Source organism: Rhopilema esculentum, chromosome 3, assembly GCF_057945365.1.
Source record: "Rhopilema esculentum isolate cy_ngs chromosome 3, ASM5794536v1, whole genome shotgun sequence".
Classification (NCBI taxonomy): domain Eukaryota; kingdom Metazoa; phylum Cnidaria; class Scyphozoa; order Rhizostomeae; family Rhizostomatidae; genus Rhopilema; species Rhopilema esculentum.
The window spans coordinates 184,686-212,455 of record NC_142817.1 but is presented as its reverse complement, the minus strand read 5'-3'; the positions used below and the strand labels follow the sequence as shown (position 1 = coordinate 212,455).

Below are 27,770 nucleotides of genomic sequence, written 5' to 3'. Positions count from 1 at the left end.
CGCCCCTGCGCATTGCACTCCTATAAGGCTGTTTGTCGGAAAATCTGAATGCTTGTTGAAAAATTTTAGGATATTCTATTGTAAACAATTTTGCTTTTTCTCGATTATTCTATGTTGCATTGGCTGAAAATAGCCAAGTTTGTCCTTGCTGTATAAGTTTGTCAACTGTCTTGACTGGTCAGGAAACACTTTGAAACTCTGGGACTTTTTCGTTCGATCGTGGAATCCTTTACAGTAGGAAGCATGAAGCAAGCTGCAAACACGATAATTAAGATGTATACTCAGAATTTTGCTATATGCTGAAGTTGTCTCTGCCACCGCAGCACACATGCCCGTGCTAACACGGAAAACTGGAGACTCTTTTCGCGATTCTGGATGGCATCTGCACATAAAAGGACCAAAGATTTCAACACTTCGATGGAAATTTGTTACAATTTGAACGTCTAACTTTCAAAGAATCCTTGATGAAGAGGCAAGGTCTCATACAGAAGCGCATTTTAAATTTTACTGGGGGATGTAAATGCCGCAGACACTATCTGCGAATTTCAAGATTTCTAGCCTTTCTATAAAACATTCTTTGTTTAAAAGGTAGATGAAGATGACCTCAAGTCACAGAGGGACATCCTGAAATTCATGTTGCCCAATCGGCTTTGCCCTCTTTTTCCAAACCTCTCCACGCTGCTTCAAATCTTTTATTGTCTACCAGTGTCTTCAGCTTGTGCCGAGCGCTTGTTTAGCAGAATGAAGTTGATGAAAAAACACCTTCGATCATCCATGGAAAATAATCGTTTGTCAAATCTAAAGGCCCCGAGTCTCTGCAAAAGACTTAAATCGATCATGAAGAGGTGATAGACAAAGTTTGCAGCCATGAAAAAGAGAAGAAGATTATTGGTTTGAAAAACCTGACTTTTCGAAAAGACGTGTTGGAAAGACATGGCATTATCCTGTTGTGTTGATAACGTTGTTTCATTTTTAAAGTTGTAACCTTTTGAATTTTAGTGAAAAATGCTTTCACTTCAGCAAGAAGGCCACTGCACCTTGAGGAAATCTATCTGCATCTAAAATATAACAAATTTTGTTGCACATTAGGCCACTAGACCTATACCTAGCAAATTGGAACTGACAAATAGATACGCATGCATAGTATTCAATTTACCATTGAATTATGATATCCACCACCCATATATAGCCCAGACGGAAATGGAGAGGAGTATCACTTTGGGGTGGGGAAATTTTGATTACCAGTTTCGAGTTTTTTGTCAAATGGTGATATTGAATTGCATGGGCTCCGACGCAGGTTGGAAAGTAGAGGGGCCAAGAGAAAATATAACAATCATAATAAAAGATTTTGAAAAAGCTCTATTGTTTTGCAAAAAGTGAGGGGGCCATGGCCCCCCGGCCCCCCCTTCGTTGGAGGCCCTGAATTGTGATGGTAAACGGGGATTTGCCGCTGTTTCTTGGGGGTAAATTGGGGGTTAAATCAAGAGAAGTTCCTTCTAATCCTCTGCGAAGGAGAAACGTCGCTGGAATGACGTTTCTAACAAAATAAATCTTGTCTAAGCAGTGGAATATGAAGGATAATTTATCTTTTTTGGTAAAAATACGTTTAATTTAGTAAAACGAGCTTTAATTTGTCATGTGACGTCTAATTACCTCATGTCCTTACATGGATATCTTATTAAGAATGGGCAAAGCAAAATCATACTTTGACATCAGAAATTCATTTTAGCATGCAGTTGACTATCAAAACTTTAAGAAAGGACTGTCGTGGTACTCAAAATATAAAAAGGGACTTTTTGTCGTTTTTGTCAACCTACATTGATAGTATTTATTGGTCTTACCAGAGGTTTGCGCAGGTGCACAGGGCTTTCAGTATGTTGTTGCTGTGCTGTCGCTGTTGTTGCTTTTGAGAGTTCAACATGGACCTAGTTTGTGAGGTTTTTAGGAATTCTGTTATTAGAGCATTTCCACGAAATGGTAGAAAAATGTGGGTATCTTTACTCTTGGACTTAAGGTTTATTGAGCTTGGCATTAAGAAAGCTTTGTTATTTGATTATGCAGATGTGCCTACTGATAAACTGGAAAAACTGCTTTTCGAAATTGGAGAGGGATGTCCTGGTTTCATTTCAATTGGTTCTTTATTGGTAGTAAGAATTGGACAAGACAATTTCATCCTCAATTATGCAGCATTTTCAAATCACCTAGCAGAATGTGTAAGAAGATGTTGCATGCCTTGTGGTGAAAATGGAAAATATTACACCATTATTGACGTTTCAAACAGAAACAATAGCCCTATAGAACTTGGAAACTTGAGTGAGTTAAAACAACTCAGAATATCACTATTAACTATGCAACAGAGGATAAAAGACATACAGGAAGGAAGCCTAAACAGTAAAGTTTTGCTAGAAGAAACTAAGGATGTTTGTTTTAGTTCAATTTATGGCATTCTACTTAACTACCCTGTAGTTTATTGGTTTAACTCTGAAAGCACTAATCTTGCAGGGGAAGCAATGTTTGCTTACAAGTTAAAAATAAGGGACAAAGAATTGTTTGGGATCAAAGTTCCAAAGAACTACACTGTGATGTCCTTCACTGCACCACAATGTATTGACCATCAGCAGAACATTTTATATTGGGAAACATCAATAAGAAATTCACTCAAGTCAAATTGTCTAGAAGATAATTTCTTACTTTCATATAGAGAGTCAACAACATTATTCAAGATTTCGTTATAAACTTTTAAGTACTATGTATATATGATTACAACATTGTGTGGTAAAACATAAATTTGTAACACAAAATGTGTCATTTTGAGTTCAGGCCCAGGTCCCAATAAAAGTGTCTATTTAAATTCTACAGTTGGGGGCCTAGATTTCCACACTGACTGTTTACTGGTTATAACTCATTGTCACTTGCAAAATGGCCATAACCCTACCGGTAATTCGCTGACAATAAAAAAGGTAACACCTGTATATTTTAACATATTCAGTAACTTTAGGATTATTCCATATCACAAATTATTCCTTTTGAGGTTTAAAGCAAATATGGAGCTTCATTTCTTTTGAATTGTAGTCTATTATTCTCAGATGTAGTCATGAAGGACTAAAAACTGAGCATATTTAGAACTGAGCAGCAATTTATGCCACCTTTTTATCATTTGATAGACCCATAAATTCAGCAATATATGACCCAAAAATCTCCGGTCTTCCTGCTTCATATTTCACAAGTTTTGACATGTCCTTTTCTTTAATAACTGCTTCCAAAGAGCTGCAAAGCAGAAGTGATCAAATCAACACAAACAATCAGGTTGGTCCAGAAAGCAACAAACAAATTGATTGACAATAGAATTAAAGATATTTTCAGAGAAACTCAGACACCAGAGAATAGTTTAAACCCTTAAATTCAATCTTTTTACTAATGAGTCTGTTGAAAAGCAACACAATTGCAGGCATCAATCCAATGGTAGTTTCATTGAAATTTTGATTTAAGGGACCCTTCCCTGACAGTTTTAGCATTTGCATTGCTGTAAGTAAGGACTTTTACAATTTTCTTTCATCAAAATCTAAATTTTCTAAGAAATGTTACACAATACTTTGTGGAGCACTTAGAAACATAAAATTTTGTTTCAATCAATATTGCATCTCCCCTGAGTAAATACAAATATAACTTTACCTATTAATTATCAAATTAGGGCACCTGTCAAATAAGCATCCCTTGCCAAGATTGAAATTTATGGTAAACATTGTACTTTTAAACATGGTCAGGCTTAAAAAAGATCCTAAAAAAATCTGTCTCTGAATTATATCCAAACATAGTATATCTTGTTATGTATAAACATTTAAAGTTTACCTGCAAGTGCAATAATAAAGATAATTCATATTCTGAAACGCTTCTGCCAATTCAAACTGGTGGTTGTCCATAAGCTTTTCATTTATGACAACTATCAAAGGCTTTCTTGCTTTTAGAACTTCTATAATACTGCCGGCTCCTGTAGAAACCATTTTGAGAGATGAAAAGGATTGAACAAGTTTAAACAGCACTTCATCATTTTTCATAGGTAGAGGTTTCAATTTATAGTTTATACTAACTAACTAACATAAATCACTAACATAAAGTTACTAGCAAAAAGTATTTTGAAGCACTTGGTAAGTGCTTCAGTATGATATGCCTCCACTATTTTGTGCCATCTTCAAATAAATTATTTTGTGAACCAAGAGAACATGAAGACAACATTGAACAACTAACCCAGCCAAGATTTCAGTGCATAAAAAAAGCAAGGCAAATAACCAAGAAAGTCTAGTTAACTATGGTAACTACCATTCAATTTTAAATCTAGTTCCTGTTCAAAACTAAAACAGGCTAATAAACCATATAAATGTCTAGCTTCTGGGCATCAAATCAAGTATACCTTAGATAAACAAAAAATTATGAAGTGAAATTAGCAAAGGTAAAGTGAATTTACCAGCATGGCTTATGACTAGTGCTGAGTTCAAAATGTCATCATAAATTGATTTTTTAAAATCATATGATTCCACTTCTACACAAGGCAATATTTCATCTTTTTGAACCCTTTTGCCACCTCCTGTTTGAATTAAAAGTTTGTTGTATCCACAATTCTTCAAAGTCTGTAAAAGAAATATATAAAAGTAAAAACAAGAAAACAATAGTTTCATACCCACATTTTTACAAAAAATCCACAAAACATTTCCAAATACTTCCGCGTTGAACGAATTCAATATGTACATTTGGTTAATGAGCCAAGAAGATTATATTACAACAAAGGTTTTAGGAAATTTCTGCAAAAAGTCCTTTGAAAAAAGATCAAAATTTTTAAGCGACCCCACAAGCATTTTAGATTAACAGCTAATAATTTTGTAGCTTAGTAGCTTTTGCTGAAAATTTAGCTTTGTATTCGCCGTAGTTGTTTTGTTATTAATGCGTAGTTAAAAATGTAATTGTAAAATTGTAATTCGCTGTAGTACTGTAAGCAGTTAAGGGCCATCTCGGCCTAGATACTTGAATTGCAAAAAAAAAAAAAAAATTCCCACATTTTCTTACTCAAATCATAATCCAAATAAAAATTATTTTACTTGAATACATTGTTATTGTATGTACACAAGCTTTCACGGGAAAGGCGTGGGATTGCACTTGCACATGCTGGTACACACCTCCTGACACCAACAAGTGTGTTTAATTGTATGCCTTTTTTTGTAATTGTTTGTTTTTAACCAAAGTGCTGGAAACTAATGAGCTGACAAAAAAAGCAAGAAATTGTTTTATGTTTTTTATTTTGATGTGTTTCACTAGTCTTGTCTGCTGTACTGGATTAATGTAATCATTTTGAAGAGCTGTTGTGATGACACTTGAATGCAATCAGACATGGACCAAATGACTGTAGCATCGGGCTAGTAGTAGTCCAGCAAATTTCATTCTTACATCTAAGGCTGCAGAAACGATTATTATACGACAATTTGCAATCATCGTCTAGTGCTCGTAAAAACTAAGTCGAATTTTTGTCATAGACCTGTGTTAGCATGCACATGTTTCTAAAATACCATTTATGGATGGCAAATTAAGTTGAATTTTTAAGCAAAAGATCATCAGGCATCCATCTAATTCTAAGGAGCTGCAGTTTTCATGTGAACCTTTGCCAATGGCCCCTTGCTGGATAGCTCACTTTCTGTACGCTATTGATTTTCGCCAGTGGTTTCAGTATCCAGTTCCTACTGCCAGCTGGCTTAAAAATAGGCGAAGCGCAATGCAATGCTAAACAACTTTCCTCAGACAAACTTCTGCAATATGGCACATTTGTCTGACAAAGATGCCCTGTTCTTCCATAAATTATTCAATGTTGTATCGTTTTCATATCAAAACAGAAAAAATTGGAAAACGGCAGATTGTGACAGAGGCATGATAATTTCTAAGGGTTACACTTGAAAACAGAACGATAGCGCTCTGGATTCAAAGAGAGGGAAATTTGTAATAGAAATTTTCTGTTTCAAGCGTTTGCACTGAAACGTTTTGTGCCGTTTTCAAATCGTACCATTTTCAAATGGTGCCATTTTAAAATTGTGCCGTTTTCAAATCGCGCCATTTTCAAATCGCGCCATTTTCAAATAGTGCAGTTTTCAAAACTGTTTTCATACCCGTGTTGATGAGATTAGAGACACGATAGAAAGTTGGGGCCAAAATATTAACATTTTTCAGGGGTTTCATTAAGACTGCCACCAACCAGGAACTGCATCTAAAATATTTTCAGCATCAAATTTAGAAAAGATCCCTGGCAATATTCATAATTATTTTTTATCACTTTGCATCGGAGATATTTATTGTTAGAGTTGTGAGAAAACTGAAGAAATGACTTAAGAATGGGGTTTTTCAAGTCTCCATATACTATGTAATTAAACCTTTGTAGAAATAAGACAAAACAAGAATAACACTCCATCACATGCCTAAAACAGTCCGAGTCTTGTGCTAATTTACTCCCAGGAAGGCCTGTATACACGTTATTAATACTGTCCTTTTATTTTGTATTTGTAAATGCTTTGCTGAAATTCTATAGCCAAGAAATCTTGTATAGAGGCCCCTAAAATATATCTGGAAGGGTTTATGCTAATATTATCTTCTGATGGGTGATTTAAAACAATTTCAAAGTGTTGTAAGTGATAATGTAGGTTTAAGGACCATTTGTAGGGGAGACCCAAATTGTAGCATGTCCTCAAATTCAGCTTTTGCAATTAACCCTTTTTATAAGAACAATTTAATAAGAACACAAGCCTCAAAATTGGTCAAAAGTTAAGAACAAATTTCAGACAGGCTGAGCTACAGTAAATGCAATTTTAAACAATATTTTCTCTCAAAACGAGGATTTTTAGCCATGTGTTGGTGCTTTTACAGTGAATATTCAAACCTGTCTGCAAATGAAGGGTGTCTCACTCACTTTGTTGGCAAATGAGGTCTGAATACCTCCCTAGAGCTAAAAGCTAGCAATCGCACTGCTTACACCTTATTCACTCAAGAAAAAATTAAGAACAATCCTTCCTCAGATTTTTGAAAAAATTAAGAACAGCCAGCCTGAACTTAAATTTACTGGTTCTTATAACAAAGAGTGTAGTCAGACAGTCAAGAGCCAAACACTATGGGTAGCAAGACAGCATTGACTTTATGTGCAGAAATGATGAGTGACATTGGGCTTGATGGCTGAATTTCTGCAACAGGGTTGAGAAAATTCTGGAAACTTTTATTTACAGACAAGGCAGTCTGTGTGAACTTGATATCATATATCCACTTACAAACCAAATTTATTGACAAAATCATCACCAAGGGTCACAATCCATACCTCCACAATGATAAAACCAAGTGCAAAATGGCATCCTGTGAAAACCCAACCCTAAGCTTAGGACCCCTGGACCCCTAGGTACTGAATATCAAGAGGACCCTCAACTATTTGAGATGCCACTAGTTCCCCACAGCTTGGTTCAACTGTTAGTGCTTTCATATTTTTTTGCTGTTGTTGTGCAAAGTTCAACAGTACAGAATTCTTGATCATTATATTATTATTATTATTATTATTATTATTATTATTTAAAAATGGCTTTGAAAAAAGCAAACATTTTAGTAAACTAAAGCTTTTCATCTGACACTCTTCAGAGTTCAAAACGTCAGAACATAGATCGAAAACTCTACACTAGGAAATATATGTACCCAGTTGTTAATCAAAATAGGCCAATCAGAACCGTGAGCACATGAATGTAGAGGTTGACCAATCAGTGTTGCTTGCCTATTGAGCATCTTACCAATAGAGTCCTAAGGTGAAGGTAGGTATCCTGTAGCTGTGTACGAAGAATACTGGTACTCTTATGACGCTGTTGCAGCTTTTTGTTCTTTATGTATACTTGAGTTGCTGTTTTGAAATTGAAACCGTTATTAAGTGTTTAACTATTTGTAGTCAAGACGTGCTTAAAACGTTTAACCCCTAGAATTAGTAACAAAGGTGCATCAGTGCAGAAGTGCCGAGCACTGCTTCATTGTGAGGTCCTTTAGAGTCAATAGAAAGAATTTCTCCTCGTTATAAATGGAATTTTTCTGTCTGCTTTTAGAGTCATAACTCTGCTCTGTATTGGTCTCAGGGCCCTACATAGATCTATGGATCAGTTCTAGAGGGGCCACCACTGAAACAGCTTGCACTTTTCTTAAAAGGACGTGCTTCCCTTGATTCCGTTATCCCTTACCCCTGCCGTTAATATTCTGAAGGAGACCTTATTTTCAGCCAAAAGCTTTTATTTTTAGTTGGGTAAGCTTTTGGCCACATATCCAGATGCCTGATCCTTAGCAGGGCTTTAAGGAGTGGAAACCATTAAAAGTGATAATGCCTGGATGACTTCAGGACCTTGCTTGGGCTTTCAGTATATACAATGCACGCAAAGGTAATTCAAATAAAAGGTCAAAGGTAGGATGTGGCCCTGATATGCGAAGTAAAACAATGACAGAATAGACAAAAGTAGAACAGAACATCAAAATCTGAAGAAGCATATTGCGAAATGTTAATCAAGTTGTTTTTTTTACTGATCATCTATTTAAATTTTTAAAAAACATTGTAGTCTAGAGCTTTTGAATACATATACGCGTTCCCCTCACCCTACACGTAGTGTACTCATTCTTCGCACACAAAACGAGCTCCTTTTGTCTATACAATAGCGGTTTTTTCGTGCTGATGCAGATAGTTTCCAAAACTGCTAGATGGAACTACGAACAGGCTTTACCAATAATCCGAAACATGCACAATCTGGGTTTTCCAATAAATGCCGCCATGCCCGATAGCAGAATCGCAGGTTTTAGTTGTACTTTTAGATAGGCAACTAACAGGGGCGGATCCAAAGCAAACTTGAAGGAGGGGCAGTTGGTAGTGGGGGCGCTGAAAAATTTTCAAAAATTGATGACAAGAGAACGCTGTATACAACAATTTCAGATCCATTTTCGGAATAAACAACATAACTTTGAAGTAATCTTTCAAGCAAATTAACATATTGGTTCTTCAAAAAGGGGCGAACAATTTCCAAAAAAGGGGCGCCATACTTGCTTCAACTCGTCAAGGGAGGGGCAACTGCCCCTAGTTGCCCCCCTTAAATCCGCCATTGGCAACTAATAACTGTCAGATGTAGTATATTTCTTTTTTAACAGTGTACTAAATGATAAGGACCTCCCTCCCCCTCCATTCGTTCCGACGGCCCTGCGGTATATGAAGGGAAATTAAAATTTACCTTCAAAAAGGTTGGGCAAGTGACTGTTTTTATGAGGTCATCAAAACGCGTTGTCCCAACGGTAACGAAGATAGATTGTGATGCAGAGTTAAGTGCCTGGTCGTCCTCCTTTTGGCCATCCATGGCTTATCGGTGTCCATTATAGAATTACCTCTCTTGAGTTTCAAATACAGCCTGCTAATTGATGACATTTTACTTTAACAGCAGCGAGAACCAAATAGGGGCCACACGACTGATCGAGGAACCTACATGATGTATGTTCCCTATTAAAAAGCGCAGGTTCCCTTTGAATTATATTTGAGTTAACTGTAATACTGTGGTAGAATTTGAATTAAAATTGAACCTTGAATTTTACTTGCCCCTCATAAACTGACCGCCACGGGCCTCTGGTTGTAAGCAACCGTAGTGTCTATTGTCATACGTGCCAAGGCGGTTTCGAAGAACTTTGATCCTGGGCGGCAGTGAGAAGCCCAATTTGACGTAATAAAGAAATCTGAGCGTAGTTTGTTTACAACCAACAGAAGTGCATGCAAATGCTGAACCTTCAAAATGAACAACTGAGTCGTTGATCTAGGACAGAGGGATGCAGGAAGATGGCCTATGCTATACTTGGTGCGAGGCCTAATTCGCATCCGTTTCAAGAACGGAAAGTCATTCTGAAGGAGCCTGTGAAAATAGGGCGAGCCGTTGCAAAGTGCAAATCAGCCCAGAACAATCTAATATTTGATTGTAAGGTACTCTCTCGGAGCCATGCAATTATTTGGTATGAAAGTGGAAAAGTAAGTTAACTTTATGCAACTCCCTGCAGGCTTGGAGAAGGCTTTCGTCTCTTTCGTTTTTTAAGCGAGTTATCAGGAAACAGCATCTCTGTATTTTTCAATTTATATGAAATTCTGAAATTCCACTACATTCATTAACGCTTTTACTAAGCAAAAATATGCAAACTACTTTCTAATGATAACAGAGAACTAAGTGTAGGCAAGAAGAATTTACATCAAGTCAAAGAAAACTCATTAAATCCTAGAAAATCGCTCATGTCAAATATAACTGTAATTTTGCAATTACCCGTAGCTAATGTTGCTGTAGTTATTTAGCCCAACACCATATTACTGGTTGGTTTATTTTCATACTAAAATTAATGCGTAGAAGAAAAGTTTACTGAACACATTACAGTCATACAAATTGAGAGTACAAAAATTAAAGAATTAAAGGCCCTTCAGTTGTTTATGTATTTTAAAATTCACTGATATTATACGAATCCACATTGCATTAGTAGTAATATAACTAGCAAGTGCATTGTTACTTTGATGATTAAGCTTAATCAGGACCCAGTTTGCAGAATATGGCAGATGCCTGAAACAATCATGCACACGTGAGATTTGCCCCGAGAACTGACATGCTCTGCACACTGGGTCAGGACAGACTTTCATCAAATCAGGAGTAGTTAATGTAATTAGAAGTTTAGACAGGCAAAGAATTGAACAAAAATTTCTATTTTAAGAAAATCTGCCCTCACAGTAACAACCAAGGCATATGCCTATACATTACAGGGAAAACAGTAAGGTGGTTTGTTACATCTGGCTGAATTTCAGCCAGGTTTAGTCTAATTAACTAATCTAATGGTAAAGGTAGAATAGACTGGCTTTAATGCAACAGTTTTGTTGTTTTTTAAATAGATTTAAATGTTATCTAGGATAACTTGCAGAAAGATTGTGGGCTTGATGTAGTTTGTCAATATGCTATTTTGTTAGAAGGTTGATACATATGTCAGTTAACTGATCAAGAATTATATCTTGTTCATTTCAATTTCGCTGGTAAATTAAAACCAGATGTTTGTAGATTGAGATCAAATAATGTTTCTTCATAACTGTTTGTGACATTTTGAATTTTGAAATTAGGAAGAGCCAAAAAGATTTGTCATCATACAGGCTCTCAATTTGGCCTTTGCCTTTGTCAGTGCTATTTTTGGAAGCCAGGTATAGAGCAAGCAAGAAAGCACCTACTGTTGTTGAAATAAAATGAAATGAATTTTGAATTAGAGCAGAAAGTATTATTTAAAGAAGAGTGACTTCAAACTGTCTGGATTAATTTCAGTTCTACATCCAAGATACAAAAAGTAGTAATGGTACATATGTGAACAATGCACAGGTAGGTAGAGGTGCTGATGATGCAGAGTCTGTTGAAATTCGGTCAGGTGATGTCCTACAGTTTGGCGTAGATGTGGTTGAGAATTCAAAGAAAGGTATGAATTTTAGCAGGATGTGGCTTGTGGAGCCTTTTTTGATTACAGGATATTACCAATTGATATGATAAAATCTAAGCAGTGGATTTATTTTAGCTGCCTAATTGAGAAAAATGAAGTTTACATGCACCAGAGTTTTTTCTCTATAAAGCATATTTTTCTAAAAAATGATGTTACAAATTTTCAGCTTTTTCTAACCGACTCTTAAGCAGATCATGCTATATATGAAAAAAACATTAATTCAGTAATTGCACAATATGAAGGTGCTGTGTATTATACCTGGCATTATTCCTTTCCGATTTTTTTCTTGATGCCAAATATTTAAATCTATTATGTACTTGATATATAAGAGCTTTTTAAGAAGTTGAAGGGGCTTTGTGTTTGCCAATGAAATTTTATTTCTTATTGCAACCCTCATTTGATGGTTGTTAAAGGCTCATTTTAAGAGTTGACTGACTTAAAAGTTGCTTGTTTTGTTTAGTCACACATGGTTGCATCATTGCATTGGTCACACTGATAAATCCTGATGGAACAGAGGCCTTAGGGTAACTATGCAGTTTTTTGTGTTATTCAAGTATTGTTTACTGATCTCAGTGTACTTCTGGAAAAGCTAAATGTATTCAGAATAAACAGTAGAGGATTGGGGGTAGCTCACAAAAATATTCAAAATGGCACCATAGATCACACAAAGAGGGCTAAAAAGAATATATTGTTGGAAAATTTTGGACTAAAATTAGGAGCTTTGAGGGTAACCCTCAAGTACATTTCAAACTTCAAATGTCAGATACAGATCTAAAAGGAATATCAAATTAATATGCCCAGTTCAATGAACAGGAAACTAGCTCCAAAGAGAGCTTGTAACATAGGCACACTGCTCTTTATGTCTGAGAAATGCAGTTATTCTTGCAACCTCCATCTCAAAATGAACAGGTGTGCCTCCTTGGAGCTTATATTGTAAAAAGCAATGATTGCTGCTTAAAATTATGGTAAAATTTTTTTATTTGCACCCCAGTGATTATTGCAAGGAGGTATATATTGTCTGATTATCGCCTTGACACCATTTACCTCTTCAGCAGACCCCAAGACTTTATCACTGACGACATACTCTCAGATATTGTTGGAAATTGACATATTTAGTTCCGTTTTTATGAACATTTTAAGCAATTCTAGGTCCTTGCCATTCCTCAAAAGAAGCTTATCAAGTTGATTTAGTTAGAAATTTATGATCTCTTTATCTGCTCCAGTTTTTCAGGTAAGTCCCTAAATATGCAGCCATTTTTAAACAGCATGCAAATACCATAATTCCTGGAAAGTTGTTTGAATTGGAACACTCATATGCTTTGATCAAACTGTAATACAACTAAAACCAGGTAGAATAAGTATTTGAGAAATGCAATGCTTTTTTATAGAGAGCCAGACAAGCCAACTGGAAGGGTGTTGCCTTTTGTAAACGTATGTATATTTTTGCTGAAAGAATTATGGCTATTACAATTATATGTTTCTCTTAATGTCTTAAATCTTTTTAAAGCATATCAAATTTTACATGTTCATTGAAACTTTGTACGTGCTAGCCAACATTCTTTTTGATTATGTCTTTTGAAAGAACTCAACTGCAAGTTGAATTGAATTCATTGTGACGTGACAATGATATAGAATGATATGTTATCGCATATAGGAGTTAGCCATTGCCAATTTTCCTTTGCTGCTGTACAGCAAAAAAGACTTTCATAGGTCGTCTAACTTTCTAGGAAAGTTACACTTTCAATGGACAGGTTTTGAGCATCGATCAGAGTGCCAGAGAGATTGTTCTTCTAGTTTGTTTAGCTACTGTCAAGATATGGTAACTGTTTCCGCTCAATTTCTAGGGTGATCACAACCTACGAACTCAAGAATTATGGCAATTGTCCAAGTACTTGCAGGTAACTTGTTGAATGCTGAGTCACTAAAAATATCCCTGAAATATTGCTATACCACGCCATACCATTTTCAGTGGAACAGTTTCATTTTCATCTAACTCAGGGTTCCTCTTAAAGTATCTTTCAAGGTTGGAATTTGACAGCACTGAATGCCAAAGAATAAAATATGAATTACTTTTCCGCCTTGATAATATTTTTAGAAACTATATTGCATCCGTGATTATTTGGAAAATGTAGATTCATTTTTCGTCATTGTTCGGATATTCCAAAATACGAACTAATCGAGGATGTAAAATAATAGCCCCAGTGAAATAGAAAATAAAACTTACAAATGGCGCTATTTTGTTCAATTGAGAAGAAATTTTGTTAACTGCTTGAGTTTGCACGCAGTAGTGCACTTTTAGGGGAGTTTTGTAGGAAGGGGGTAGCAAAGCTGCTTTTCAATCTTTTCATGCGACATTGTGCCTGGGAACAATGATTTGCGCACTGTTGAGTTGATCGATGTTGTCGGTTATTGTTGAATTAATTTGGCTGTATGGAAATTGAAACTAACATGAAGCATAAATCGGTTGAATTGAAGTGAATTTATAAGATTTGTCAACAGATTTATTTCATTTGCTTTTGATCATTTGGTTAAATAGCTAGGAAAGAAGCTGAATCCATCAGAAAGCCGTTCGGGTAATCCAGAATTTGTTGGCATAAGAAAAAATCTTCTTTGAATTCATGTTCGGCTAATCAAGATTAAAATAATAGAACCTCGGTTTACCGAAAAAGGAACTACACACGTTTGAACTTTTTGTTTCCAGGATGCTATGAATCGGGAACAACTTCTTGAACAAAAATTAGCAACAATGCAGCGAATGATTGCCAACTCATCCGTATCATCAGATGAAACATTCCAGGTCAGCAAATTTCAATTTATTTTTAGGTTATCTGAAAATACAATATATTATTTTTGAAAGCTGAAATGTTTTCTAGCATGCTGTTGAATAGCTCTTCCAGCAGAATCATTTTTATAAAGAAGTATTAGCCAGCTTATATGACTCTATTTGGCCTTAAAGCAAGTTTTTAAAAGTCACTGTCAGAATCACTTTGTAAAATTCATGATCAAACAGTTGTGTTCGCTTGCGCAATCATTCTCTTTATTTCTTCCAGGCATTCGTCAAAGAGGATGAGCTCCTTTCGAGGCTCGATATTCTTGAAAACGAGTTAGACATTATTACAAAGGTGCGGTTAAGTATTTGCTTGTAATGCACATTGTCGCAACAAAAGTAAATTGGCGATGCTGCTTTATATCTGTTCTAAAAAATATTTTGCGATCACCGGAAACATTCTTATCTTGTACGAATGAAGATAATTTCAGTTGCAAAAGAGAAAAATAAGGCTGAAGTGTAGTACAGTTCAGTTAAGAAAACCAAAAAACTAAAGAACCCGTAAGTTAATCTCTACTGAGTTGCTAATATTTCCCCAAGATCAAACGTCGAACCATACTTGCTTACTTATTCCTGCATTGGCTTACTACCCCTGCACTGACTTACTTATTCCTGCATTGGCTTACTTATCTCTGCATTGGCTTACTACCCCTGCACTGACTTACTTATACCTGCATTCGCTTACTTATCTCTGCATTGGCTTACTACCCCTGCACTGACTTACTTATACCTGCATTCGCTTACTTATCTCTGCATTGGCTTACTACCCCTGCACTGACTTACTTATACCTGCATTCGCTTACTTATCTCTGCATTGGCTTACTTCTCCCTGGAATGGCTTACTACCCCTGCACTGACTTACTTATCCCTGCATTTGCTTACTTATCCCTTGACTGGCTTACTTATACCTGCATTCGCTTACTTATCTCTGCATTGGCTTACTTCTCCCTGGAATGGCTTACTACCCCTGCACTGACTTACTTATCCCTGCATTTGCTTACTTATCCCTTGACTGGCTTACTTATACCTGCATTCGCTTACTTATCTCTGCATTGGCTTACTTCTCCCTGGAATGGCTTACTACCCCTGCACTGACTTACTTATACCTGCATTCGCTTACTTATCTCTGCATTGGCTTACTACCCCTGCACTGACTTACTTATACCTGCATTCGCTTACTTATCTCTGCATTGGCTTACTTCTCCCTGGAATGGCTTACTACCCCTGCACTGACTTACTTATACCTGCATTCGCTTACTTATCTCTGCATTGGCTTACTACCCCTGCACTGACTTACTTATACCTGCATTCGCTTACTTATCTCTGCATTGGCTTACTTCTCCCTGGAATGGCTTACTACCCCTGCACTGACTTACTTATCCCTGCATTTGCTTACTTATCCCTTGACTGGCTTACTTATACCTGCATTCGCTTACTTATCTCTGCATTGGCTTACTTCTCCCTGGAATGGCTTACTACCCCTGCACTGACTTACTTATCCCTGCATTTGCTTACTTATCCCTTGACTGGCTTACTTATACCTGCATTCGCTTACTTATCTCTGCATTGGCCTACTTCTCCCTGGAATGGCTTACTACCCCTGCAATGGTTAATCTATTCCCGCATTGGCTTCACTGGCTTACTTATACCTGCATTCGCTTACTTATCTCTGCATTGGCTTACTTCTCCCTGGAATGGCTAACTACCCCTGCAATGGTTAATCTATCCCCGCATTGGCTTTACTGGCTTACTTATTCCTGTACTGGCTTTCTTATCACTGCATTGGCTTACTTATCTTTTAATTGGCCTCTTAAGGAAATGCCCGAAGAAGACTGCCGAAAGCTTCTCCTCAGCTCCCAAGAAGAAAAAGAAAATTATGAAATGAAAGCAAAGGTAGGCTACGAAATAGCTCTAAATTTTGGATTCTTTTTAATTTGTAATTGCGAAGTTTTAAAGTGCTGTGACTTGTCTTGATATAATTTTGGTACGATTTGATAAAATTCTTCGAATTTCGTAGTTTTCAGGTTGATAGAGGTCTATCAACAAAATATGTTACCATCCCGAACGTTTTGTTCACCCTTAAAAAAAAGGCATTGTTTTATAGGAAACAATTCAACGGCTGATCGAAGAGAAGTCTGAAACGCTGCAGAAACTTACTGATGTTCAGGTTAGTGTTTGAATTCAGTTTGTTCTGTGCATTGCTTCCTGCTATTGGCTGGTTATTGTTTTCTCCTGCCAGCAGAGCCCTCGGGAAGGTAAGGAAAATAATTAGGTTGGATAATGGCAGACGTTTGTTTAAAACTTGACCATTTCTGAATGCTCCTTGCGCATGATTTTACTTGTTGTTACTATTAACAATCTTCCTATATGTTTATCTTAGTTGTGTTAACGAGAGTTGTGTTGTTGTGAAAAACAGCTCATCTTAACAATATAGTTTTCTACAGTTACTCATTGTTTTCAGATTTACTATATAAGGTTTCTACAGAATGCATTTTTTTACGTTTAGATTGCTCACGTTTGCAAATTGAAGATCATTTATTGATGCTTGTACTCGATTAATTTTTAAAACTATATATACTTTAAAAAACTGATGCAGAGTTTACAATATTTTAGCGGTCGTTGAGTTATTCCGAGGACGAATGCACTCACTTTAAATCGTTATATGAAAAGTCTGAAGACGACATCAAAAATTTAATGGACCACAACGAGCAGGTATATTATGTTGTGCAATTCACTTCTTCTTTTGAATTGTTTGAGAAATCAAGGTACTTAAGCCACGGTGGCGTTGAAGTTCATTTGCTCTTTTTAAGTTTCCATTCTTTAGCTCCTTTACGTTTTGCTCGTTTGTCAACTCGTTGTTTCTCCTTCCATTATGAATTGATCATGCATCTATCAATTCAATACCACGTGTACTACTCCTGAAAAGTTATTTTTAATTACAATGTTGACGATGAATCGAGACCGATTTATAACCATAATTATAATCTTTGAAGCTAGTTGTTTGCCAGCCACCAATTTTCAACCTCTCTTTCCAAGTCTCGGACCCAGCCTCCTCGGCATCTTATAATGGCTTCTGTCTTTAGGAATAATTTTCCTAGTTCTGTCTTCCCTCTAATACAAAACATATACCCCAACTAAAAGACTTTACCTCTTTGCTGGCTCTTTCCTCGTTTTCAAAACCGATGGTATTTTGGAAAGAGTTGCTTTATCTTTGCTGGGTTCACTCCAGTAAAGAAATAGGTTTTTTGCTTTGGTCCTAGCAATTTGGCGTGCAATAAAGATTCTCTTGTTTGGCTTTAGCTAGCACAAGAAGTGCATCAGTATCGTCAAGAAATCGACTCCATTAAAGCAAGCAGCAAATCATATGAAACGAAGGTACGCTTTTATTTTACGTTTCCATTGTTTCATTGCTAGGATCTTATTGCCCAAAATTTTGTCTTTCCATGTACAACCAACCTTGATGTTTTGTTTTTGTTTCATATTGACAGGCTATTGAGGAGCAACAACAACTAAAACGCGATGTCGAGGATGCTGAAAAAAGAGCAAGCACCCTGGCTGTGCAGGTAACTGAGAAATTGTGCTGTGCACCGCCGGTCATTCTTGTAAACTCTACATCCCAAAGACGGAAATTTGATTTTTATAGCAGTTTTGACAAGCACATTGTGCCAATGCTGTTGAACACCGCCACGCTAATACCTCAGATAATTTGGACGTCCTGTAGAAAAGTCCTGAAATCTTAGTGTGTCAGTGAATGAAGGACCGACTTGTTTCGAAGTTAGCCTCAGAAGTCGACCTTACTTTCTTCTTTAGACCTCAAAATAGGTCAACGTTGGATTTTGGGACTTGTCTTTTTAAAGGCAACAGGATTTTGAAAGATAATTGACAATAATGCTTGAAGAAAAGAGGCAGAAGTAGAAGTTTTTGAAAATATAGCCTAGTATGACTGATTTATCATTATCATCGTAGATCGAATCCCTTCAAGCCGAATGTGATTTTACAAAAGAACAGCTTTCTGCTATGAAAGGTATTTGGCAGGTCTAATCTTTTTGTATCTTTTTGTATCTCCTTATACTTTTTGCACTTTCTCTGCTCCATTCGCCTTTGCCCCCCAATCTTACCACCCTGGATACGCTACTGTTTAGAGATTAGTGTTTGGACTGTTCATGGGAAAAATCTAGGTTCCCTGATTATAATGTTCCTTTTTCCTATCCCAATTATTGTTCGTAAGGCTTTCTTACGCAATGTTTCTTCGGCCTTCTATTCCTGCCTTGTTGTCAAGTGTAAATTCCTTCTTTCCTCCCTTCCCCCCTTTCCGTTTCCATTGTTCCTTGGCTTCCTTCCTTCTCTCCTTTCCATCGCCCCTTATTCGTTTATATTTACAGAGCCCGTCTTTGTTTTTAGAAAAACTAGAAAAACGACAAGCAGATTTAAGCGGACCTTCAAGCGAAAAAAGCACAGACACGAGTGAGTTTTGTGTGTTTTGTATTTTTATCTTAAGGTCCGCGTGAATTGATTTCCATTTAATTCGAAAACACTGACTAAATTTCTGTCTTAGGTGAGGAGCGCATCGCCGGTGCTGCTGAACAAACCCAACTGCTAGAGAATCTCCAAGGTGACCTTTTCTTTGGATCGCTTTTTCGTGCAATTTTGATAATTGCAGGATTTAAGATAAGATGACCGTGGATTATTTTAAAGGGACATCCACATTAAAACCTGTAAATTTTGATTGCTTTGCATAACTACAAAATTTGGTTGCCGGGGCACTTCTAGATTGCACTTTAATCAATTCTTGCTTATTCCCCTCTATAGAGAGTCTAGTCGAAACTAAACATTACATAAGGAAGCTGGCCTCTGAATCAATCAAAGGTTCGTACTCTATCATTTCATGTAGGTTTTTTCTCGTTTGTATTAATAGTCATATGCATGCATATTTTGTTTATTTGACTTAAAACCCCATACATATCACAAGAAGTTATACTTTGATATAGTTTTCCCCAAGCTTCGCCCTGAAATTAAGCAGGCAGACATCTTTATTAGTGATTTCTTGACAATCTAAATCATCGTTAAATTACCAATAGGTTTTAAGCACCACTTTCCTTTAAATTTTTGTCGGTTGCAAATTTCTATTTTTTTATTTAGATAGGGACCTGCCGGATTTTGATGATGGCCTATTGGAGGTTGAAGGTCAGTATGCTGTGCCTGTTATCATATAAGGTTGTTTTATCAACCTCTTTTGATGTCTTGGCAAAATTCAGTCATGGAAACACCATAACAAGTAAACAGTTTGTTAAGTGACATCTAAGTGAATAGTAGGGTCGCATTGATTTGTATAGTCTCGATAATCATTTTGCAATCAGTGCGATAAAGCCATATTTTACTATAATGCTCTTTACTCAGTCGTCTGAAAGTCCTTAAGTAAAACTCATTGTGCAATTTGCTAACAGTTTTTTTCAATACGATCCCGTTCATTGGATATAATGGTCTCGTTTTTGTTTTTAGAAAATCGTGAATCACGATGCTCATTGGAATTCTGTTCAAAGTTTGCGAAGGGGATTAATGGTAGGTCTTACTTCGAGACATTCGATACATTGACTTATGAATATTATCTTTTGACTCAGCAATGTATAGTTGATGTCAGCCTAGGTGTAATGTCATTACCCAGGTCTAAGGTCATTATCTATGTCTAAGGTTAATATGTAAGTCTAAGGTCATTACCTAGGTCTAAGGTCAATACCTAGGTGTAAGGTCATTACCTAGGTCTAAGGTCAATACCTAGGTGTAAGGTCAATATGTAAGTCTAAGGTCATTACCTAGGTCTAAGGTCAATACCTAGGTGTAAGATCAATAACTAGGTCTAAGGTCATTACCTATGTCTAAGGTTAATATGTAAGTCTAAGGTCATTACCTAGGTCTAAGGTCAATTCCTAGGTGTAAGGTCAGTACCTACAATCCTTCACAAAATATATTGAGACCAGTGATAAAATCAAGACAAATTTATTGACAGTAATCTACCAGAATTGTATTTGACCGCCTCCCCCTTCAAGCAATGTTGTTTAGATCTTGCTATTGTATACGGTCTTTGCACACATGATTTGCAACTATTTCACCAAATCTCAACAAAAAACATTGCTTGGAGGGGGCAGGGAAGGGAAGGGGACGGTGGAAGGGTTGAGCAACGAATACGTCTGTCTGGAGCCTAAGTCAAAATTACGAATGGTTTACGAAATAATTTTGATAGGTAATAATGTCTTTTGGGTAAATACGCCAAACAGACTTTGGCATTATTGCGAGGTGGGAAGGAAAAGCAGTCTCACAATTTTTGTGGACGATTGTAGGTCTAAGGTCAATACCTAGTTGTAAGGTCAATAACTAGGTCTGAGGTCATTACCTATGTCTAAGGTCAATATGCAAGTCCAAGGTCATTACCTAGGTCAGTTCATTGGTATTGAAAATCATAAAGTTCAAGAAAAAGAAAAGAAGTCCTCCATTCCATGCCCGAAAAAGCGACGATAGGCCTTGTGTTTACACTGGGTATCATGGTTCTGTGCTAGTCTGGGGACAGTTCTGTTCTTCGTTGGTCTTGCTGAAAAACGAAACTCTTTGGCTCCATTGCCAAATCTTGCTTGTTTACTTCAGTGTTCACGGTCAGGGACGAAACTTTTTGATTACGATTGTAAAACCCGGCTTAATCTGGCGTTGTCGCCACGCCATTGCGCATGCTTCAAATGAAAGTTTCTTTTTACTCAAGTACAAAGGGGGTCAAAATTGGTTTCTTTCCTTTTTGCTATAGTGTAAACATGGTGAAGGAATAGGTATCGTGCCCTAACAAGAACGGACCAAGGAGTTCCTTCGTCTGCATCTTTAAAACTCTTTACTAGAATTTAAAGATAACTGGTTTGCCTCAACCTATTGCCATATTGCCACACACTTTTTTCTTCCTCTCAATGTCAGGAGAATTTCCACCCTTGCCAAGAAAGCATCTAAGTCGTTAGGAAAGGCCTACACCAGCTGTACAATTGAACGTGTGATCGATACATATTATGATCAACGATGTTTCAACCAATTTTTGAAGACGTAACTTCAAAGATCTCAAAAAAGTGACAGTATCGAAAGAAAAAGACCTCTGTTCAGTGAATGTTGACATTGTCTAGGTCAAACTCAATCCCAGCTTCCTCGATCGCAATATCAAGACCAATTCTAAAAAAAATGCACCAGTCAACTTTTATGTTCGATTATGATCACTAGCATCCCTCCTTTAACATCCACAATTGCTGTAATGCAGATAGAAGACTCCGCTTTGGTGACTGGGTGTTTTCCATTATCCCAATTTCTGACAAAAAAAACAGAAAGCCCAGCTTATAGATGCAAGCGGGAAAGTCAATGCAATAAATACCGCGGAGGAAGTAATGGAAGAATCCATAATAAAGTATCAAACTTCAGTGCGAACTCAGATTTTTTACCAGTTCTTTAACCAGGTTTTTACCAGTTGAGCATTGTGTTTCGTTGTTGTCAACCCCCACGTAAATAACCACGCCCTTTTTTTAAGCTTGCGTCTTGTTTAACTTTTGTATGTAGTATTATATTGATTTCAGGTGATCTAGCCGTTTTAAGTCGCTGTTTCGATAATTTGAGAAGGGATGAAGAGGAAAACCTACTTGGTATGCGAGTCTCGTTATTTTTTCAATTTTCAATCACAAATTGGATACTCTAACCCTTTACTATGACACATTGATAAATCTCAGAAATCGAAACAAAAAAAAAAGGGAATCTATCAGTAAGCCGCGAAAATATACGTAATTATTTGGTAAATTAATTCACACTTTTTATTTTTGATTTACAATCTGTTTTCATGGCAAGTCTCATCTTATACCTACCTTCATTATAATTGTTTTTCAGACCGATTAAACAGCGCGCAGTCTGAAGTTTCCCAGGTTCAGGCACAGATTGAATTGCTCAACGGTTTGTCCACTTGCATTTATTTCTTTTAAAACTGCTTTGTAGTTGGAAGGCCTATTTATGTGATAAATCCTTATCTCTGTAAATATTCCTTTGTCTTACAGGCTCAAGAAAATCGTGGGTAAACTTATACGCCTTTTTTTAAAAATAATTAAACAAAGTGCTGGTTGTGTTATAGCTAGTCTCTCGGCATTTTTTATCACTTCTGAGTGGAACAAGGTTGTAATTGATGGCACAAAGTCTGATTATTTGACATGACCATGTGAAAACTTAATTCCTTATTAAAAAATTGACAAGTGGCTTATATATTTAGAAGTGAATATGGTATTTCTTTATTTGATATACATTTTCAATCTCCTTTTCAGAAAATCTTGCAAATGAACAAGCAACAAGTCAAAAATATAAAGAATTAGCTATGGAATTCGAGGGTACGGAAATTCAATATTTATACATTAATTTGTATACCAATGCCTTTTAATAATTATCATATTGCCCTGGCAATCCTTTGATTATCTCCTTGGTAAGGAAATTTTCCTTGTGTTTCGCTGTGCTTCCATCAAGTATACTTCATTATCCAGCTCAAGGGGTTATTGGAATCTATATTTAAATGCTATTAAATTTATTTTTGTCGTTGGTCGCGGGCTCGAACCTTTAGTCTTCATTTTTTACATGGTGGACGTATCATTAATTAATAGAGATTAGTTGTTACATGAAAGAGCATTCGACATTTTGGTAAGGGCCAAATGCCTTTATTTATTTTTGCGGAAGAAGACGCCCTATTTCCTCGACGCCCCCTTGTTTTGATGGTTGACGCTCTGGATCCCAGGGTAGTAAGTATCATGTCTGCTTTATAGGGGCTCATAATGTTTATAGAAGTTCAAAATGCTTATCAGTTCCTTGCTATTTCAGTAAGACTTGGTAGAGAGCAGCTCAGAAGAATTCAGTTAATTGCCTCATTTGACGTATTGAATAGTGAGTTAATTTGTTTCGTAGAATTAGTTAGACAGCTTGCAGTAGACAGGCTAGTAGAGGATCTTAGCGCATTTGAGCTTAGTCAATACATCCGTTTCTGCAATACGCTGCGAAGAATGTGTCTCCAAGTTGCCAGCAGTTAAATATTTGAAGTAGCTGCAGTAGTCAATTATGTACTGAGAATGAAAACATTTTGTGATGTTTATTGCCTAAATGGTTTCTCAGTTGCAAATAAGATCCAGGTAGAACTAAGGTACAACAGCACAACTAAGTAGTATAAGTAGCCTAAGCCTACTTTTCTTTTAGTTTTAGTTGTTAATAAATTAGAATTACGAAACTGTTACACAGACTTGTAACTCTCCTTGAAATAGTTCTTTGGGATTTAGACATTTTTATTTTTTGTTGATGTAGCTTTGTCACCCCAACCGTTCAAGTTACCTGTTTTTGCTCAAAACGAAATTTGTGTGAAAGCAAGTTTTGGGTTGGACGCTGCAGATTTCTTAGCGTACCTTATCATTGCTTTCGCTCATTAACGAAAAAATTAAACACGAAAGAATAATTTTGATGGGTGGAAGTAACCTGTAGGTCGACCTTTGATTTATTGTTTGACAATCGGCATCAGCTTTACAAATCCCTCTGCTTAATAGATCCTCGCAGCATGAATTTTACCTTATTTTTGCATGAATTTAGTGATATTCTAAGTTAGTACGATAGCAACAATGATTTCTAAAACAAGTTAAGTTATTACAATTTTAAATATTTTTATCTGAAAATCATAGATATTCACTTAATATTTTGAATACCCGGACGCAACGACACTGCTCGTAGCAAACTGTTATTACTGTAGGCTCCGTTTTATATTGTTGGTAAAATGCAGTCTAAAGTAGAACGTCACTCCTGTATTTGAAGGCATCATAATGATAATCATCATCATCATAATGATAACCATCATCATCATCATAATGATAACCATCATCATCATCATCATCATCATCATCATCATCATCACCTTTATCGTTTTATTTCCTGCTGTAAATTGTCATAGGTATTTGATATCTGTTAATAAATGTCTCATTATGGTTTTAGATCGATTAAAAGAACTGCAGGAACGTTTTCAAGACAAAGAAACCGTAGATGGACGAGAAGATAAAGAATCTGTTTCACAGTCTGAGCAAGATGGTAAAAAATTCCCCTCTGTTTAGACAGAAACTACAATTCCTGCCAAAAGTCTTTGAAATACCCTACAGTCGATGAGCGATTTTTTTAAAATTGAAAGTTTTCGGCCACACAATACAGAAATATTCTCCCTAAAAAAGATGTTGGTTGAAAATCCTATTACCTAAGCAACTCGATAGAAATACAATGAATCAATTTTACGGTCTTAAGCTCTTACTATTCAACGTTGTTTAAGGGACATAGGAGGATACCATTAAAAATAAGCGAACATTTAGCGCAGTGTAGCAAATCTTTTGGCAGGCATGGTATGAATTCTTCTTTCTCATTGAAATTTAGTTGAATGGAACTGGAAAGGAAGATGCTGTTTTCGGTGTTGTTTGGTATCTTGTAAACTTTCTGTTCTATCAAAAGCTTGGTAAACTTTTTGGTAGTATGCTCATTCGGAACATTTGAAAAACATGAAACTCTGAAGGTCATTTTTTTCTTTGCATGACAAAGAAGTTCAATTCAATAAAAAAATGGGTTCTGTTGTCGAGGAGCAAATGATGCTGTAAGTAGATTTCGGTACCATAGTTTCATTTTCAATTATCTCAGTTGATTGTCATCAAGTTCAAGAATTTTGTATAAAAGAGAAAGGGGCTGTTTTTTGTACAATGAAATTCAACTTATTTATTTTGTTTCTTTCTACAACCCTTGCCAAAATTGTTGGATCACTTGTGAAAAGCTGAAGCTTTTTTTGAAAAATCCCCCCCCCCCCTACCCCCCATTACAATGTTGTTCAATGCCGCTGTTTTGACGCTGAAGATAAAAGTTTTTTTACTGCAAGCTGTATGAAAGTGAGAAAATAAATCAACATTGTACGGGTCGTCGAAATTTTTGAAGCGGCAGTGATATTTTGTTAAGGTAGTTTTTGACTCGCTTTGTTTATTTGCATGCTGCAATGGGAAGGTGTTCCAGTTATATTTGGCAAGGATTGTCTTGAGAAGGGAAAAATTGAAATATTGAATTTGACTTTTCAATCTAGTCTTTTATAAGCAAAATGATGTCGCTGGTAGCAATTTTGAGGTAAAAATATTTTCCGACCACTCATGGGGAAAATATGACGTCAAAACTGCAGGGCTCTTGAATTGACCTTGGATTTTGACGAGGGGATCGTTATCAGCTTACGTGTCAAGTTAAGAAGACCTATAAACACATTAAAAACTGGTAGCGTATTTAAAGTTTGCTAGCTCCAAATCTTAGAGGCCTGGAAATCTGTTGAGATGTGAAAAGATCTTCTTAGCTCTTTGTCGTTAAATCGAAACATTCTTCTAACCATTTTATTGACAGTTAAGTCAGTGAATCGCTCATTTGCTATAATTGTAGGTCGTCGGTAAACAAAACTCCAAATCAAGAAGATAATTTCGAGCAAGTTCAATCGGAAGCTCACCAGGTACAGAATTTTTCCTATAAGTCATTTTTCGTTCACATTAGTTTCGGATAAGAAATATGTTATGAAAAGCGTTTTTTAAATTCAGGTTAATGCGTGATCTACAGTATATCGACTTCAATAAACGATAAATTTTAACTGAAATCCAGCTCTTTCTGATCATCTTTTCATGCGGCGTTTATAGTTTTTTAGAAGTACACAGAGAAGGGATCGGAAACAAGGAAGCACAATATTTTTAGCTTTGGCATAAATCAGATTGATTTGATTTGATTCAATTTAGACTCTACTACAGTTCTAAAAAGCTAGTTAGTTATATAAATTATAAACAGATCAGCTAAAGAACGCAACAACAACAATAACATTATTTAAAAAACTAATCGAAGCAGAATTCTTAAGGAGGAGCCTTCAAAGTAGGTTAACTAACGAGATGAAGGCCACCCTTTGTTTAAGCGATCTATATGTTCATCTATAAAAGTGTCTCGTTGAATTAAATTAAATCACTTTACGGACTCAACATGACTATTCATCTTTTAATGACAAGGGCTTTCCTCCTAGGGCAAGTTTTTAAGGTGCACTCTAGTTCACTGAAGGATAAAGCTGTTAATTCCATGTTGTATGTTTTAAAAAGGTAGATTCACGCCTGAGGCAAAAGGCATCTTGCTTTGGCAAAGGCGATAAGAAATGTCGCGAAGAGCCGGAAACACTAGAAAATCTTTTATAGAGATAAGTTTGAAAGATGATTCAATCTTCGCACCTCCGTTTGCTGCATTGTAAATTTTGGCAGGAGTCCCGTGGCAGGAACCCCCATGGCCGGAACCCCCATGGCAGGAACCCCCATGGCAGAAAAACCCTTTAGTAGACAACCCCTTTGGTAGAAATCCCCTCGACAGACAACTATGCAAGTATTTAATCACGTGATGCTTGCCATCAGGTCTGCTTGTATTATGCTGAAAAATAAATTTCTGACTGGCTCGATAATTTGCTCGTCGTTGAAAGCCATTTTCCGAGAACCTCGCTATTTTCTATTATTTTTATGCATCTTTAAGTGTGGAAAAGCTGAAATTTGCTTAAAAATGCGCTGGGACAATGCTGTGAGACAAAACGAAACGCTCAACATATTTCCCAGGCTGCCAAAAACGCCCAACTTGAAGCAGGAATCTAGCTTTTGTTATTTTTGTCGCTAATTCCTCTGCTCGAGCAAGAATATTTGATGGTCTGTAAAGTTAATATTCTGCAAGTACAATACATTTATTCTTTCTGTTTCTGTTTTGTTCTAAGAGTAAAGATGGAAGTCCAATTGGACAGGGCCAAGGGAAGATCAAGTTTATCGAAGAGCTTGATATGACTAGAACACAGAAGAATCAGTTGGTATGTATAATGTGTATACGAGCAAACTTGTCCGAAGTATCTGTCCAAAAGTGTCTTAAAACTGTCCGAAAGTTTCTTTCTTTTTCAAGCATGCAGTCGTTTTTGGCATGATCAATACTTGCTTACTCGTATTTGCTCCTTTGATTTTAGTATTTTCATTACTATAGCTCTACATGTTGGTTGCACTTGTGGTCCTTTTTGTTGCCGTTGGCGCTGCTTGGATGTTGGGTGTGATTCATGTTTCTACCGGCCGGATATTCGATTGGAAGACATGGAGAGAATTTTACGAACAACTTTTCTAGGTAAAAGATATCATGAGCCATCTGTGCTAACCACGCTTACGTGTTTCTTTTTATCGAATTTATTTTGTAATATTTTGTCTAGCTCCAGAAATAGAACGTTATCAAATTTAACAAAACAGAGAGTTTATTACTTTTTTAATGTTTACACAACGACTTTCTCTATAATGTCTTTGTTCTTCGGTGTACCAACTCGTCCAGTGATACCCCACCACATGCA

The 27,770-nt window shown here is 36.5% G+C and overlaps 2 protein-coding genes across 2 annotated transcripts; one reads left to right on the top strand and one right to left on the bottom strand.

Annotated features, from left to right (window-relative positions):
- Positions 1–2,663: 2,663 nt before the first annotated feature.
- LOC135692635 (UDP-N-acetylglucosamine transferase subunit ALG13) lies at positions 2,664–9,523 on the bottom strand. The gene is made up of 4 exons (XM_065210834.2): positions 9,261–9,523; positions 4,463–4,625; positions 3,850–3,988; positions 2,664–3,267 (listed from the first exon to the last, which is right to left on the bottom strand). Exons 1-4 carry the CDS (start codon positions 9,381–9,383, stop codon positions 3,138–3,140), a joined length of 555 nt encoding a protein of 184 aa, XP_065066906.2. The 5' UTR covers positions 9,384–9,523; the 3' UTR covers positions 2,664–3,137.
- Positions 9,524–9,705: 182 nt separating this feature from the next.
- On the top strand, positions 9,706–27,703 carry LOC135692630 (uncharacterized). The gene is made up of 26 exons (XM_065210828.2): positions 9,706–10,039; positions 11,355–11,502; positions 11,984–12,047; positions 12,912–12,954; positions 13,368–13,421; positions 14,225–14,320; positions 14,574–14,645; positions 16,166–16,243; positions 16,455–16,517; positions 16,964–17,062; positions 17,651–17,725; positions 17,839–17,913; positions 18,317–18,374; positions 18,752–18,814; positions 18,906–18,962; positions 19,160–19,216; positions 19,490–19,534; positions 19,850–19,909; positions 21,943–22,008; positions 22,247–22,309; positions 22,672–22,734; positions 24,365–24,457; positions 24,953–25,004; positions 25,820–25,886; positions 27,162–27,251; positions 27,419–27,703. Exons 1-26 carry the CDS (start codon positions 9,854–9,856, stop codon positions 27,551–27,553), a joined length of 2,022 nt encoding a protein of 673 aa, XP_065066900.1. The 5' UTR covers positions 9,706–9,853; the 3' UTR covers positions 27,554–27,703.
- The last annotated feature ends 67 nt before the right edge of the window (positions 27,704–27,770 follow it).